Consider the following 15,307-nt stretch of genomic DNA (forward strand, 5'->3'; position numbering starts at 1 on the left):
ATGATGTTTCAATATAATTTTAAAGTGGAAATTGCACATTGTTTCTCAAAAATTACCTCAATTGCTGCTGTATATTCCACATCAACTTTAAAAGAATTTTTTTACTAATATTGTCTATTCATCCTGTTTTTTCCATTAATAACAGTAGTAATTTGGATACCTGTTAGCATATCTCTTACCTGGACATAAGAACATTTCCAAGATAAAGGAGGGTAAAGCTATTCCATATTCAGGAGGTGACTTTGCACTCTATGCAGAGGGATACTAGCTAGCTGCAATCAATGATTGAGCCTGTGTGAACACTTCCCTTTAGTCCTCTTCCTGCATGTACCTTCTGCACTGGAAAACTCAGGTCTTAGACCTCTGATTTCTTGTCCAGAGAATTATGATTATGTTGAACATAATATGCTCTGTGCCCAACAAGGAAGGTGTTCTCATATACTAGAGACAAGTCTTTCTCTAAAAATGGAATGGCATTAGTGAGGTTTGCAGAGCACTAGACCCTTTTCCAAAATCACGTTTACTGAGGTGAAACATCTTGTGTGCTGTGGTAGCCAGGCTGAAAATTTGGAGCTGTGCTTTACCTCTGTGTGTGCCTGAAGTAGTGAGAGAGGTCTATAACCCCAAATACCCACTCCAAAATCTCCCTTAAGCAAAAAGACTGTGCTGTTCCTTTGATACAGCTCTGATCACTGTCAGCTGAGTACTGCTGTGCCTTCCTAATCCTGGTATCAGGATTCAGAGAAGTGGAAGAGCTCCCTTGCAAACAGCTTCCATGTGTCAGTGTTTGCAGAAACAAACACACACATTGGGCCCAGGCACTGCTGCTCCATTACTTTTACTTCTCTCCCTGTCCTTGAACCACTGGGAGCTGGGGAAAAAAGCAAACATGGGATTGATGAAACCCCAAAACTGACAAACAACCATGAAAATATCAAACACTGTTCTAAAGGATCATCTTCATTCACATTAAAATGTGAAATGGGAAATGAGCTGGTTATTAAGCTGGACACAAATCCCTTTTAAATTTCTATAGCAATGGGACTCAACCCCTCTCAGTCTTCTTTCTTCTTTTCCAATGAGAAATTAAGCACCTACATTAAAGTGCACTGAGAAACAGGTTGACAACAAGGCAAATATAATTTTGTCTTAAAATACTATCATCAAGACATTTGTCTAAATAGACCGGTGTTTTCTGGAACAGTTTAAGCCAGCAGGGTTGCCAAGAGGTAACAGGGAAAGTTCTCTGCTGCTCTCATTCCAAAGAGTTTCAGGCTAACAAAAAAAAATCATCAGTTGTATACTGTATTAATTTGCCCCTTTCCAACCTTGCAGTGGGCAGGGAAAGCATGTCAGGTATCTGAGAGACCAAGATAATAGCAATCCCTTTCCTTCTAATAGCTTCAGAAATAAATAGTTAGGTATTTAACTAATTAATTGTTGCAGGCTGGACCTCCTGTATTTACAGTTAGAGCTCAGCATTTATCCTGATTTCTAGAATCGGTCCTCTAATGGAATTTATGCAGTTGTGTGATTGCTTTTTCCTAAAGAATGCAGGGGTGAAATCACACAGATCAGAGCCTCACTGTTCCTGACACAGAGGCCTTTTCTTCCCCTTTCCCTCCCCCAACAGGGCTCTCCTGTGTGCTCACTCACAGCCGTGCAGCTGCAGCTCCCTCGCATGAGCCGTGGACAAGAGGGTTATTCTTACTGCCAGCAATGTTTCCTCTGCTCCCAAAAGGGTCAAAACTCCAACGTGAAAAGTCTTGTTTGTTGATTAAATTTGCAGTGTGCAGGGGAGAAGCCTTGTGTCCGTACAACAGGCATGGCCAGGGGGCAGAGAAGCTATTTCTGAATGTCAGGGTGATAGACGGCTGCTGCAGTTACCTGAGAGCATTTCCATCCGCTAAGGTTGGCTCGAGAGGAGGATTTCTGCATTAACGCCTGATAAAAACCAGTCAGGCCTGTGCTTTCTGTGGTTCTCTCCTTTAGATGACCTCTCTACCCAAGGACCTGGTGACCTTAGAGTCAAACACTTCATCACAGGCAAGTGTGGTGGCAGATTTTTTGGTAAACACGTCGTCCTTCCACAGTGGCTCAGCAGCTTCTGTATTGACCACACCTGAGCTCCTTGAGGAACACTGATGTGAAAGGCCCAAACAGGAAAGAGACAGCAGCCTCCTTCAGCGCGCCCTGAAACCCAAAACCCCGGTGTGCTGAAGGACGGCCTCGTTCGGCCCTTATTTCTGCATTCCTGTTCCTTGTTCCTGAGCTAGGCAGTATTCTTAAGGCACTTTTTCTATTTCACTAGTCAGCGGCAGCTATCAGAATACGGAAATTAACATATCACCTTTGACGGTTCAGCCCGTGGACGACTATATGGTGCTAAACTACGCGAAAATGTGATCTGTGCCATGCGGTCAGGAAAGCACTCGATGACAGCCCGCAATTTCTCTGGGTTTCTCCATCACAATCTTCATGAAAGGACTTTGGATTAGTTTTCCTCCGCCCGTAGGAGCCCGTACCTCACACGAGCAGTTTCCCGTTTCCCCCGGGTATCCCCGGGGATTCCTCCGCTCCCCTCAGCCGGGGGGCGGGGCCAACGCGTGGCGCGCGCGCGCAGGTACCGTCTGCTGATTGGTCGGCATCACCGCCAGTCATGCGCGAGATGGGCGGGGCCGCGCGTGCCGGCGTTGCCGGGTTACGGCCGCCCCGGGCAATGGCGGCGGGACCGCCCCGCGGTGAGGGGGGACCGGGAGCGGCCGGGCCGGCACCTCTTGTGGGGACGGGGGGCTGGTGGGCAGGAGGAGACGTGTGCGAGAGGGGCCCTGTTCGGGCTGGGTGTGAGGAAACGGGTGGGGAGGCGGTAGCTTTGTGCGGAGGGTGTGCGCAGAGCCGGGTGAGGGACCTGAGCGGGTGTAGGTCTCCTCAGAGGGCCCCTTCTCCCCGGCTGGGCGGTGTGGGGTGGCATCAGGTGCTGCAAGAAGCAACACTGTGGGGGTTCCAGGTGCCCCGTGTTACAGCGGGAGGCTGTCCATCCCTAAATAAATCCCCCATACCTGTTTGTTTCCCTGTTGCAATTCCCCGGTAATACTCGCTTCTGTTGCAGGTTGGTGCCGGGCGATTTAAAGTCGTAGGAATAGCCGGCAAAGCTGCTTAGGGCTGTGTTAAAAATGCTGGGAGAAAAAAAGCAGTTAATGGTGGCAAGAGACCTTTACACAGACCCCGCGTTTCCGGCCAGTGATACCTCCATATTTTTTAATTATTGTACCCCGCTTGCCCAATTCAGAGGAGAGATATCTTGGTTGAGACCTAAGGTGAGTTTTAAGGTATAAAAGGCTGATTTTAGCAGAATTTGGCTTTTAGGTAGTAAATGCAAGTTAGCATTGAATGACTGCTTTTGCTTATTTGTTTGAAAATACAGAAGTGATAAAACCAGTGTTCGTTAGTGTTAACAATACATGAGTTACAGTTTTAGTCTAAGGAGCTTGTTTGTAGGCTTGATTTAAATCCTCATGTAGAGTTTTTAAATTTCATGGCAGTAGGAGAAATTCACATATTTTATTATAAATATGTTTCATTATGCAAATTACATGCATACCAAGTTAGAATACAGTATTATGTAATTTCCAAAAATTTTTATATATTGCATAACGGTCTTGAAAATAAGTACTTGTATTTTAGAATTTTTTGAAGCCTATTCCTTTTTTTTTTTTTGTGGTTGCTTTCTTCAATAACAGGAAAGGAAACTTTTAAAGTTTATAACTTGTCATATGGCTTGTATTGCTTTTCAACTTATAGTTGGGTTGCAGAGCAAGCTGTATTAGAGCTGAAAGCACTAGAATGCATTTCTGCAGTACACCCATTTAAGGTGAAGTATTTATGATACTGCCTTTGTGTAGAAGGGGAACAAAGGCCATAAAAATGTAATGGAGGAAAAAAGCATGTTGTCTTGAGTTGTATTTTTTACCCAGTGTATGGGGCTGTCTGTGGGACAGTGACAGAACTGTTGGTTATCAGGTGTAATTGGCAACCAAATGGTTTCATGGAGTCAAGTGTGCAGCTTCCTGCCTTTGTACTTTGCACCTCGATTGCTGCTGAGGGCTGATGAGTTAATTTCCATCTCCTGCAGTATTTACATGTAAGGAGAACCATTTCACAAACTCACTTTCAGATCAGATTAAGTGTTCAGGATTTTGCATCTGAAATTTCCTCTTGTGCTACCAGTTAATGTATTTTTCTGTGCCCTAGGAAAGGTTTTTCCCTTGTTCTAATTGTGAGAGTTGTGTAACTTGGGACGTGCAGTTTAATGTGGATAGCATCAGCCCTGTCACAGTTGATCATAAGTCTAGCAAGGAGCTGATGAATTATGTTGTGTTTCACTTGTTACTGCTTTTGGTAAGGTCACACCTGATGGTGACAGTTGTGTGCTGAAATTAATGCGGGAACTAGGTTTACATTCATGAAGTACCTGCAAAATACTGCCACAAGCCATTTATTTGTCACTTCTTACTTAGGCTGGGTATGAAAAGGAAATTTTCTAGAAGTAAAAATTCCCTTATTTTATGAGAGACCTCTGAAGCCTTCCCAGTCCCTGAAACACAGACTTCCTTAGAATGTCATGCAAGACTTGGCTTTAACTCCTTTTCTTTCATTTTAGGACATATGTTCCTCTCCTCGGTTGTTTTCAAACAATCTGCAGGATGTGCAAGTGAAACAAGGAATTCTGGGGGACTGTTGGTTCCTGTGTGCCTGTGTAGCTTTGCAGAAGAGCAAATACTTACTGAACAAGGTATGGACAAGTTTCTTCTTAGAGAAATTTTTCTTCACCTAATTGACATTTGTGTATTGTTCTGCAGTCCCAAGCTGCCATACGAGTGTTGTGCCTTCATTATGCTCAGATTCACTGCTTTTGTTATCATATTTTTTCTGTGTTTGTTCCAAATGGCTGATACAAATTCAGTATATTTTAAACTAGTCTTGTTTGCAAAAATTGAAATTCATTAATTCATTGTTTGCCTTGATTTTGGCTTTTGCCCTGCAGGTGATCCCTCCAGGTCAGCCCAGCTGGACAGATGAATCCTATCAAGGCTGCTTCACGTGCCGGGTCTGGCAGTTTGGCCACTGGGTGGAAGTGACCATTGATGATCGCCTGCCTTGCCTTGGGGGCAAACTCTGCTTTTCCCAGTGTCAGACAGAGGATTTGTTTTGGCTTCCACTACTGGAAAAAGCTTATGCAAAGTATGTGAACGCTGCTGTTGATGGAAATAGAACTACAATATTGGTGTGTTTCTTCTGCTTGCTTATTTTACCCAGCTGCTTTGGGTACAGATCTGAGCATTGTGGATGCTGATGGTCCAATTCTGGCTGGTGCAGAACTTGCTCTTTAAACTGTAGGTCTGTAAGGTGTGCTTCCAGTTGCATCTGAAGTAAGATAGTCTTAGGGAAATAATTCTGTTGAAAAGTAAGCTGCAATGAATTTTCAGGATTCAAGTGATGTTTGTTAAGTCTCTGTCCATTAGTTATCTAATTTGTTAGAGGAAGATGTTTTACTAGGGAAAATGAGAGCTCAATGAAAAGCAGAAAGCATGCAGATGTTTTCATAGAAAGCAACAACATTTAGTGAGTTTGTGCTAGTTGAAGCTTTGGTTGTGTGAGTTTCACTGCACTTTTGTATAATTTGTTAGTTTACTGTTTTAGAAAGAAAATGCAGCTATTTAGTGGTTTATGGCACATCAGCAGAAAAAGCTGTTCAGATAGACAAAGCAATTTGGAGACAAAATGCACTGGTAAGATAAACATCTAATGTCCCAAAGAATCTGAGCAGAAGATTTTATGATTGCCAGCAGAGGGCAGAGGCAGACTTCAATTATGTAGTAATTTCACTGTAGGTTGAACAGAAGCTGTGAAGCACTAATGCCGTGTTAAAACTTCTCTGTAGGTTTGAAATGTAATATTTGTTGTCTGCAGAGCTCTTATTGTTCAGTCTTAAAATTCTATTTTAGTCTTGACTTCTTCTGCTATATTTTTGCATCTGCTACATCAGGTGGGGCAGTATCTTGCTTTGCTTAGGTTGTTGAGGGAAGTGCTGCTCTAGTTATTTGTGCAGAGTGAATAAAAAATAATTAAAGAGGAAGAAATATTTTTACTTATAGAGAATGCTGTTTGTATATCACAAAAGATAATGTAGAGCATAGATAATAGGGTACAAATGACTAGTACTAGGCAACAGTTTTTTGAATAGAGAGAATGTAAGAAACTTCCCATCAAGCAGTGGAATATCCAATGGCTTACATATTCTTTAGTTGTTCTATATAGATATGATAGTATGTGCTTTCTCTTGCCTACTTTGGGTCATGTGGTCGGGCACAGTCATTACTGTGATAACAGAGTGGGGTTGCAAGTGTGTAGGAATAGAGTTTCTTTTGTTCTGCTGTGTGTAAAAACTTTTTCTTCATGCTTTTTCTAATTTTTTTGTTTAAATTTTTTAGAGTGCATGGATCTTATGAGCAGTTGTGGGCAGGACAAGTGGCAGATGCTTTGGTTGATCTGACTGGAGGAATTGCTGAAAGATGGACCCTGAAAGGCCCTGGAAAAAATGTGGAGAAAGGGAAGACTGGTATGGTTTTGGAGAAGGCAGTGTTTAGAAGACTGATGAAACTGAAGGAACAGTGTGTGATAAGCTGTTCAGTCCTCAACTCCAGACAAGGTGATAGCAAATATCTGTATTAACAGGCTTCAAAGCACAAGGCAGCCAACAAATACAAGAGCTGATTCTAGTACCATGCCAGTTTCATGGCACAATTTGAAATGTTTGGATAAATGAAGATTTAGTGATGCTACTGAGTTCAGGATGGGGCCTGCTTTGGAGTAGTGCTTTTTATATTAGATGCTAGTATGGTCAGTTCTCAAAAACAAATGCATCCTCCCCAAAATGCATTCCCTCGAAAAAGCATCTCAAAAACAACCTTGAAAACCTCAATTAATTTTAGCACAGTGAATTTGTAGGAACTTGAGATTAAGGAGCAAGTTAATACACTTTGCAATGTTGCTTTATTTCTTTATAGTCACTAAAATGAACTGATTGGGGTTTCTTTGTGCTGTTCTAATACAGACTTAAAACCAATTTCATTTTATTGCAAAATTGCTTTCTTTCACTAATGTTATTGTAAAGTATGGAACAGAGTCTTTTATTTATTTTCAAATGGTATTTTTTTTCTATTCAGGTGCAAGTGAACTAGGAGAATTTCATGCCTTTATTGTGATAGACACATTGAATCTTTCTGAAGTGTCAGGCAAGGAAATCTTCCTGCTACGAATACGAAATCCTTGGGGGAGGCGGTGCTGGAAAGGGCCTTGGTGTGAGGGGTGAGCAGTTTTATGTTCCTTTGGAAAACCATTGTGGAAAACCACTTATCTATGTATTGCATAGGCAAACACTGCTAATAGCCTCCAGCAGAGGAGAAGAGGCTTCAGTGTGTGTGCAATTCTTTAGAGAGCTGGGAGTTTACACAGCTCATTGCTTCTGAGTCTAGTACATTTGATCTCCTAGTTCTTGCAATCTGAATTTTTTAATAACTTTTTTGTTTATCAAATCATCGTATCTTTTTATAGAGACAAACTGAAGGCGTTGCCTAACTTTCTGATTTTGGTGCTTCTTTGTTGTTCTGCCATTGATCTGAGTATCTTTGATCATGTTTGTTTCTTGCAGTCATTCAGCTTTACTTGCCTCTCCTCATTTGTTCCTGGCTCAGCTGCAGAAAACAAGCAAAGGAGTAATTATAAAACTATAGCAGAAGGAAGGATGCTTATGCTTGTTGCTTGTGTGATCACATTTCTGTAGATTGAAGTAGGAGTAGCTGGATCTGAGTCCATATAAAGTAGAAATAAAGAAGAGAACTGTTGTAAAGGACTTGCAGAAATGTGTAGCAGCTCAAATAGAAAAGTAACAAGAATGAAAGGGCAGACCCTATTTGCTTATTTTGGAAAATGTTAGCATGTTTTGACTATACAAAAGAACATGCAATTCTTGACCTAAGCAACAAGCATTCAGCATTAAAATATGTTAGCAATATGGTGATGTTCATGAATATTTTTGTAGAAATATTTTTCTTCCTTGAGTTAGAAAGATAATTTAATTGCATTTATTGAGACTTTAGCAGATAGTTTTTCTTTTGAGAGTGTTTTGGTTATACACTTGGTCTCTTGTAGTTTCTTTGTCAGAGTAAGTTGCCATATAGTTGCAAGAGGATGGGATTTCATTGGATGGCCTTAAAATCCTGTTTTATTCAAGTGCAGAACTGTTCTTTTTTGCTAGTGAAACAATGAAAAAAGTTGAAACTACTAGTTTATAATGAGGCATTGAAATTTTTGGTTTATCAAGATTTGGCAAGCAGATTCATGAGGGTAGTCAGTTGCTTAATACAAATGGCAGTTTTTGTTGTAAAGCATTAAAATTCTTTCAGAACAATGACAGTGCAGCTTGTTTTACATTTTTGCCTCGTTTTTAAACAACAGTTAAAAATGTTTATTTTGCTCTCAGACTTCTTACTGTGGTAGCTGTTGTAAACAAAGCAGCTATTTCACCCAAAAGTCTGTTCTGCATCCAGTGTAGTATTAGGCTGTTTCTAGGTTTCCTTTGATAAGTTATGACTTGTGTTTCCTATGATCCCTCTCACTGACCAGCAATGTGCAGAGAAATTTTCAATGCAATTATTTCACAATAAAATGAAGAAATCTCTTCTTGCTGTCCTGCTCCATAAGATATTTGGTAGAACATTGTTCTTGAACTCTGCTAGGCAAAGAGCTGAATGTTAACTTCTGTCTTTTGTGCAGTGGTCAAGGATGGAACCAGCTAGATCCAGTAGTTGCTTCACAACTCCTCTCACAGATCCAAGAAGGAGAATTCTGGGTTGATGAAGAGGAATTTTTCAGGGAATTTGATGAGATTACTGTGGGCTTTCCAGTCAATGAGGAAGGACAACTTCAGAGCCTCTATACAGGTATGATATGAGAGGGCATTTTTCTTCTGCAAATAACATTATGTCAAGGGGAAGAATTTATTTGAGTTGCAAATGGGTACAACTAGACCATAATTTCTCTTTCTCAGTTTTCCCCTCTTCTGTAGATCCATTGGCCTTTTCTGTCTCTACTGAAAAAGAGAAGGACAAGAGGAATTAAAGATCTTTAGAGAAACCATTGATATTTCTAGGAAATCTAGTTACTTGCTAGTTGGTTGAGAGATTAGTGTCATCTGTCTAGAAGGCTGTTATTTTGGACAGCCCTGTGATGTTTTGTTTTTATTGGTATATATACTTGAGATTTCTAGTAACAGTTTATTGTAAACATTATGTCATCAGTCTGTCATTGTCAACTGTGGCATTAATTTTTATGCTTCTCAAAATCTTGGTCATGAATTTTTGCATTGGGGAAGTGTCAGGCTGTCACAGCATGTTTTCTTGGGCTGGGGAATCTCTGCCATATACCTGTTGTGTAAAATTAAGTAGCTTTCCATGTCTGAAACCCTCCCATTTCTTATTTTGTTTTCACATTTTTTTAGAGAGAGTGCTGTATCACTCTCAGAATCTCTTTGGGTCCTGGGTGAGAGGCCAGTCTGCAGGTGGCTGCCGCAACAACAGCAGCTTCCCCACCAACCCCAAGTTCTGGCTGAGGGTCTGTGAGTCGAGTGAGGTGTGCATTGCTCTGCTGCAGAAACACAGGAAATACAGCACTGACTGGGCTGGAAGGATTCAAAATCCAACCTGCCTAGCAGAGGAAAATCCATCTTTGACTGAAGGCATACAGGGAAAGAATTACCAGGCTGTGGGATTGCATGTCTGGAAGGTAATACAAAAGTGACGTTTTTTCTCTTTGCAAATAGAAGTTTAAAAGCATTACTGAAACATTTGAGTAAAATTATTCATTTCCCATGCCAGTGAGATTCAACTGGTTGCAAATTTTCTGTCTCTGGTTTATGCTGGAATGGTTCTGTTTATCTCACAGTTACTGTCTGTACAAACTATCACTGGACTAGTACTTTCTTCTTATCACTGAGCACTTGGGATTGTTCCAAACTAGTGCATGACATTTTGGGCTGATTACTTGCAGCCATTCCTAAATTTACTCCTGAATATTAACTCTTCCTGCTTCTCTTTGATGTTCAGGTCATCTGCTCATACTCTTGCCTTTGTTTCATTTGTAAACTTACGCATGTTTAAAAATGTTTTAAACAATATTTGATAGTTTTTAGTTTTATTACAAGCTACTCATTTTTCCTAAACCACCACACATCATTATGCATCTATTCTAGGTGGAGAAGAAACGATTTAACCTTCCAAAGACCCTCTCTGCTCCTCCAGTTGTAGGTACCGTCTGCCATTCCTACGATAGAGAAGTCCATGTGTGCTGTGACCTGTCACCTGGCTTTTATCTTGTTGTTCCCAGCACTTTTCTGAAAGATGCAGTAGGGAATTTCTTGCTTCGAGTGTTTTCAACGGGAAGGATCTCTCTCAGGTAGGTTTAAAACAAAACAGAATGTTTCTTAAAATTGTTGACATAAATACAAGTATAGCACTAAGTGGGAATGTTCAAAATATTTTGAGGAATTGTGCAGAGTGCTGTATAACAGCATTGTATTGTCTTTGAATCCATGCAAGTTTCCCAGCTCCTTGTTTTTGTCATGAAACTGCTACTGTCTCTTGTTGAAATACTAACAAGAAGTAGCTTCTTGACTCTAAACTGCAGCTTAGTGCTATATGTAGAGGCAAAATGTAGTGTTGGCAGCTGTTTAAAAGCTGGTCAGACTTGTTTATATTCTGGTAGTATGTGTTTTATACATTTTTGTTTCTTTTCTCCCTTATGTTTGATAGTGAACTAAAGCCACCCCCCATGGATGCTGCCCTCTGTGAAGAACTCCCAGCTGGTGAATGGGAGACAGTGCAGCTGCATGGATGCTGGAAGAATGGGCTAAATGCTGGAGGTAGCAGGAACTTCCCCTCCTTCCATACCAATCCCTGCTTTCCCCTCTCCATTCCTGCAGGACCAGAGAAAAGCAGTGTGAAAGTCACCCTCCGTCAGCACTGCCTGGATAGCAAGTGTTGTCCAATAGGTTTCCATATTTTCCAGGTAAGGCTTCTGGTCAGTAAGATTGCTTGTTTGCCAGGGATGAAGGTTAGCCTGGCAGCACAGGGCTCCTTGCAGTTTGCAAGGGACTTGCTGCTTCTGGGAGAAACACAGGCTGACTCTGGGAAGTAATGCCCATGAAAGATATGGAATAACTTAGGTAGTTACATAGCATAGTAACCAGATAATTGGTTCCACTGAATTCTTACAAGGTTCTTAATTAGTTTTAGCAATGATGAACTCTTTTGAGGATTTGCAAAGAATTCTTCATGTAATTGAGGACCAGACCTTTTGGTACTTCATCACAAAAACTTACTTTCTTTGTGTCTAATAATTAAATGTCCATAGGCAAATGATATTGGATCAAAAGGACTGTGATATCTTGAGCAGGTGATCAGAAACAAAACAAGATTTGATTTGATATGGATAGATACAGATTCAACATGTGTGTGCCAGTGTTCAACTGCATAAATGTAACCAGAGAAGCTACTGCTCAAGTAACTATTTAGCAGAGAAAGGTAGCTTTATTTTTAGAAAACATGCTTCAAAAAAAAGGTGTTGTTTAAGTGAAAAGTCTGGAGTTGGCCACCAGAAGTAATCATAAAACTTCAAGTACACAATATGTGAAGGAAGATTGGCATTTTGTATATTCCTATAGGAGACTGAGATGAAGTCTAATAAGACTTTTTAGTACAGGAACGACTACTAGATATAGGAAGGACACAGTCTGTTCAGCAGATCCCTGAGGCAGAAAACAAGTGCTTTAGGCTGCAGCAGGGAAGAGTGAGGTTAGAAAACAGAACTATGTGAGTAGTGGGTTCTATGCATTGTTTACAAACAGGCTAGGAATGATTCATCTGTTCTTAGTATTGCCATCTGGGTTTTCTGGAAGCTTATCCATTCCTCTTCTCACTAGCTCTGTACAGCAGAGTGAGTATTTGGAATAAAGATGGACCATATCACACTGTGGTGTCCTAGGAATGAAACTTTGTGAGACTGAAACAGATGAAACAGTAGGCATGTTTGCATTCTTTTTTGCAGGTGCCTAACAGCAGCTGGAAACCACAAACTACTTCTTTTGTACACTTGGAGCCACTGGTGAGCTGTGTTCCTCACTGCTATTCCCAGGAAGTCAGCAGACTTTGCAGGCTTCCTGCAGGAAGTTATGTCATTATACCTTCTACATACTTGCCCAATACAGAAGGCAATTTTACAGTGGTCATAGCAACCAAAATAGACAGGTAAAATTATGTTGCCTTTTATTTGCTTTTCTAGTCTTTTTAGTGCATGTATTACAGGATGCATGGAAATGACTGCATGTTTTCAACAGGCAGTGACGTATTCTCTTGATGAAAACTTTTTGTGAAGTCTTTGTATTTCTGTTGTTTGCCTGCTTAGTGCTATATGTAGAAACAAAATGCTTGCCACTGCTTACACTTTGTTTATGTTGGAAGAATGACTAAAGAAGGTAGTATTTGTTAAATCTTCTTGCATCACTTGGTAACTATCAGATGTCTCTTGCTGGAGGAGATGACACTTAAGTAATTAATTACCTAGGTAATTAATCATCAGTGTTAGGATTTATGCTGAAAGTTATCAATGCCTTCTAAACTTCAGAGTTGTTTTTGAGAAAATGCAATGAGTAACTGCCCTTATTCCAGGTAGTTCCTAACTATGATGTGAATGACAACAGCTCTGAATCAGAATTGTAAATCCCATGAGACTGCAGTAAGACTCAATAGAGTTGCAGAAAGATTTGCTAAGGGAAAGGATGTGCAACAAAGCCTGATACAACTTCTCTTTTTGAAGTGGGATAAATACTTGATATTTGCAACATTCCCAATGCTTTGTGCAGAAATAAGTGTGGTTTGGGTTTTCAACAGGAAGCGCATTCACAGCCAGGAGACACTTGGACAAGTATTACAAGAGGTAGGTGATATATTTGATGTATTCATTCTTGGTGTCACCACAGATCTGCTTGTTTTAACTATACAAGTTAAAACATAGTATCCTTTCTCCATCTGATTGGTTTTGATGTTTGGTATCCTCTGTATTGTGATTTTGAAATTCTAATGATGTTATAGTGTTGCAAGGCTTAGGAAAGCACAGCAAAATGAGAAGATAAGGTTTTTATTTGTTTCCCTACAGTCAGCCTATACAGTATCACACCATTATAATCCCTCCTGGAGTGCAAGTTGTTTTGATCAAGTTGATGACATCTAATTCAGATTCTGGTTTTGTTTTGCTTGATCAGATAGGCATGTAGTATCAAAGGGTTGGATGTGAATACTGAGTAACTAATACTTATGGTGTTTTTACTGGGTACAGAGGAGAACTTTGGTAAAAATGTTTTTAATTAAAAAATAAAGTATTATTTTAACAGTGGTTTGAACATGATTTGGTTAGTGGATAAAAACATGTCTTTGATCACACTCTGCTTATTAGGTGGAACCAGACCATCTAGATACTTGGGTCTTTCCCTTTGAGGTTTGAACAAAACAAAAATTGTAGGAAAAACTCTTCACCTGAATTTAGAATTGGCTTACTCGTTTTCTGAGTGTGGATCATGTTGACCAGTGATTACATTTTTTTCTTAAAACCACACAAACTGTATGGATTTTGTGTGCTTCACAAAGTGGGCACAGACCTGTGTGTACTTTCCATATGGTTCCTGTTACTTTAATGTTTAGGAGCTGAACTATGTAATGAAGGGCCTTTGTTACCATTGTTTTGAGAACAAAATGTTGCAAGGCCATCAAAAGGAATCCATTCAAACTTATGTTTCTTTATATTATTTATTGAAACAGAATCAAAGAAACAAACCATTTAGAATCTTCAGGACAGCTTCAAGAATATGGAAATTGCAGTAATATTTTTCTTATCAGTGGGAGAAATTAATGTCTGAATTTAACCTTCAACAATATGGGCATTTCTAAAGACTGGACTTAAAACTTTCAGGGGTTTAGCTCCTGAGGGTTTCAGGCAGTCTGCCTCACTTTGGGCTAGTGGTTTCTAAAAGATGTGTAATAATAGCAGAGCTGGATGTCAGTGTATTTTTCTAAAAGATTGACTATGTTCTCTAGTTACTGAAGTGATGGCATTTATGAGTTTTAAAGGTTTTGATTTTTTTTTAAAGGGTGTTTCAGATGAAAAGCTTGCATTTTGATCTTAGTTTCTAAATATTTTTTTCTCTGATTCATTTTAATTCCTTCTTTACAAAAAAACCCTGATGAAATAGTTTTTTTCTCTGTATTGCACATTTTCTTATAGGTTTCCTTTACAACTGTGATGAAAAGGTAGTGTGGAATTCTGACACTGTCTTTTCAAGAAACATCGGGAAGCCAAGGAGAATGCCTCATCTCTTGCTCTTCTCAATTTTAAATGGAATAACAAGATGCTTTTAGCCCAGCTGTTTTTCACTGGTACCAACTGTCAGGCCTGTAACGACTTCTTTGTGAAAAATACCTCCTTTAATCATGAACACTCTGAATATTTGGTCTTCCCACATTTTTAGAAGGAGCATTGTACAGCAAATTATCATGTACCTCAGTTCTTCAAAAATGCAGGTGAAGAACATGTGCATGTTTTCACCCAAGCTATGGTTTTGGAAGAAAACCATAAAGCTTACATGTAAGGCCAGGTTGGATGGAGCCCTGATGCTAGCTGCTGATGAACTTTGAAAATTGAAAGGATTTAGGAAGCTTTTGCCTGAATTTTACATGGTCAAAACCTCCCACATCTGTTGATGTGGAAAAAGAACAAAAGAAAACACTGTGAGTAATAAATCCCTGCTGTACCTACTAAAACAACTGTTGACATTTTCGTTTATTTTCTTAATTTCTTGAAAAGCTGTTCCTTTCTCTTCAAATAGGAAATTATTGGATCATACAACAGTGTTTCTAAACAGAAGGAAACGTTTGTGAAAGTGCATGGACCCTACTTGTGGTGAAATACAAATTGGATACTGAGGAAGTAAAAAAAAGATGTAAGGATTTTTTAAATGGGCTGTGGTTATGAGAGGCCCCCTACTACAATCATTTTTGTGTGAGTGAAGTTTATGCTACACTATATAATGCTTTGTGGGAGAGTGAAAGGCAAAGGAATCAACACTGAGTGTGTGTATGCTCTGTTACCTCCTGCAAGAAGAGCTAAGAAGAGACCTGTGTACTCAGAAGAGGAACAGCTT

The 15,307-nt window shown here is 39.9% G+C and overlaps 1 protein-coding gene across 1 annotated transcript; it reads left to right on the forward strand.

The window, feature by feature from the left end:
- Nucleotides 1-2,671: 2,671 nt before the first annotated feature.
- Nucleotides 2,672-14,773, forward strand: CAPN10 (calpain 10). Its single transcript, XM_041405851.1, has 13 exons — nucleotides 2,672-2,741; nucleotides 3,110-3,317; nucleotides 4,661-4,792; nucleotides 5,045-5,241; nucleotides 6,492-6,709; nucleotides 7,227-7,368; nucleotides 8,836-9,002; nucleotides 9,560-9,843; nucleotides 10,310-10,512; nucleotides 10,869-11,124; nucleotides 12,163-12,362; nucleotides 13,005-13,050; nucleotides 14,392-14,773. Exons 2-13 carry the CDS (start codon nucleotides 3,174-3,176, stop codon nucleotides 14,419-14,421), a joined length of 2,019 nt encoding a protein of 672 aa, XP_041261785.1. The 5' UTR covers nucleotides 2,672-2,741; nucleotides 3,110-3,173; the 3' UTR covers nucleotides 14,422-14,773.
- The last annotated feature ends 534 nt before the right edge of the window (nucleotides 14,774-15,307 follow it).

The sequence above is a fragment of the Onychostruthus taczanowskii genome, unplaced genomic scaffold (genome assembly GCF_017590055.1).
Source record: "Onychostruthus taczanowskii isolate IOZ18803 unplaced genomic scaffold, ASM1759005v1 scaffold24, whole genome shotgun sequence".
Taxonomy (NCBI): Eukaryota; Metazoa; Chordata; class Aves; order Passeriformes; family Passeridae; genus Onychostruthus; species Onychostruthus taczanowskii.

Bases quoted from the DNA above. Each gene is read 5' to 3' on its own strand.
- CAPN10 (XM_041405851.1), top strand. From the start codon at position 3,174: ATGCTGGGAGAAAAAAAGCAGTTAATGGTGGCAAGAGACCTTTACACA. The intron at 6,710-7,226 runs GTGATAGCAAAT...TTTTCTATTCAG, and splicing joins AGTCCTCAACTCCAGACAAG to GTGCAAGTGAACTAGGAGAA. The intron at 7,369-8,835 runs GTGAGCAGTTTT...TCTTTTGTGCAG, and splicing joins AAAGGGCCTTGGTGTGAGGG to TGGTCAAGGATGGAACCAGC.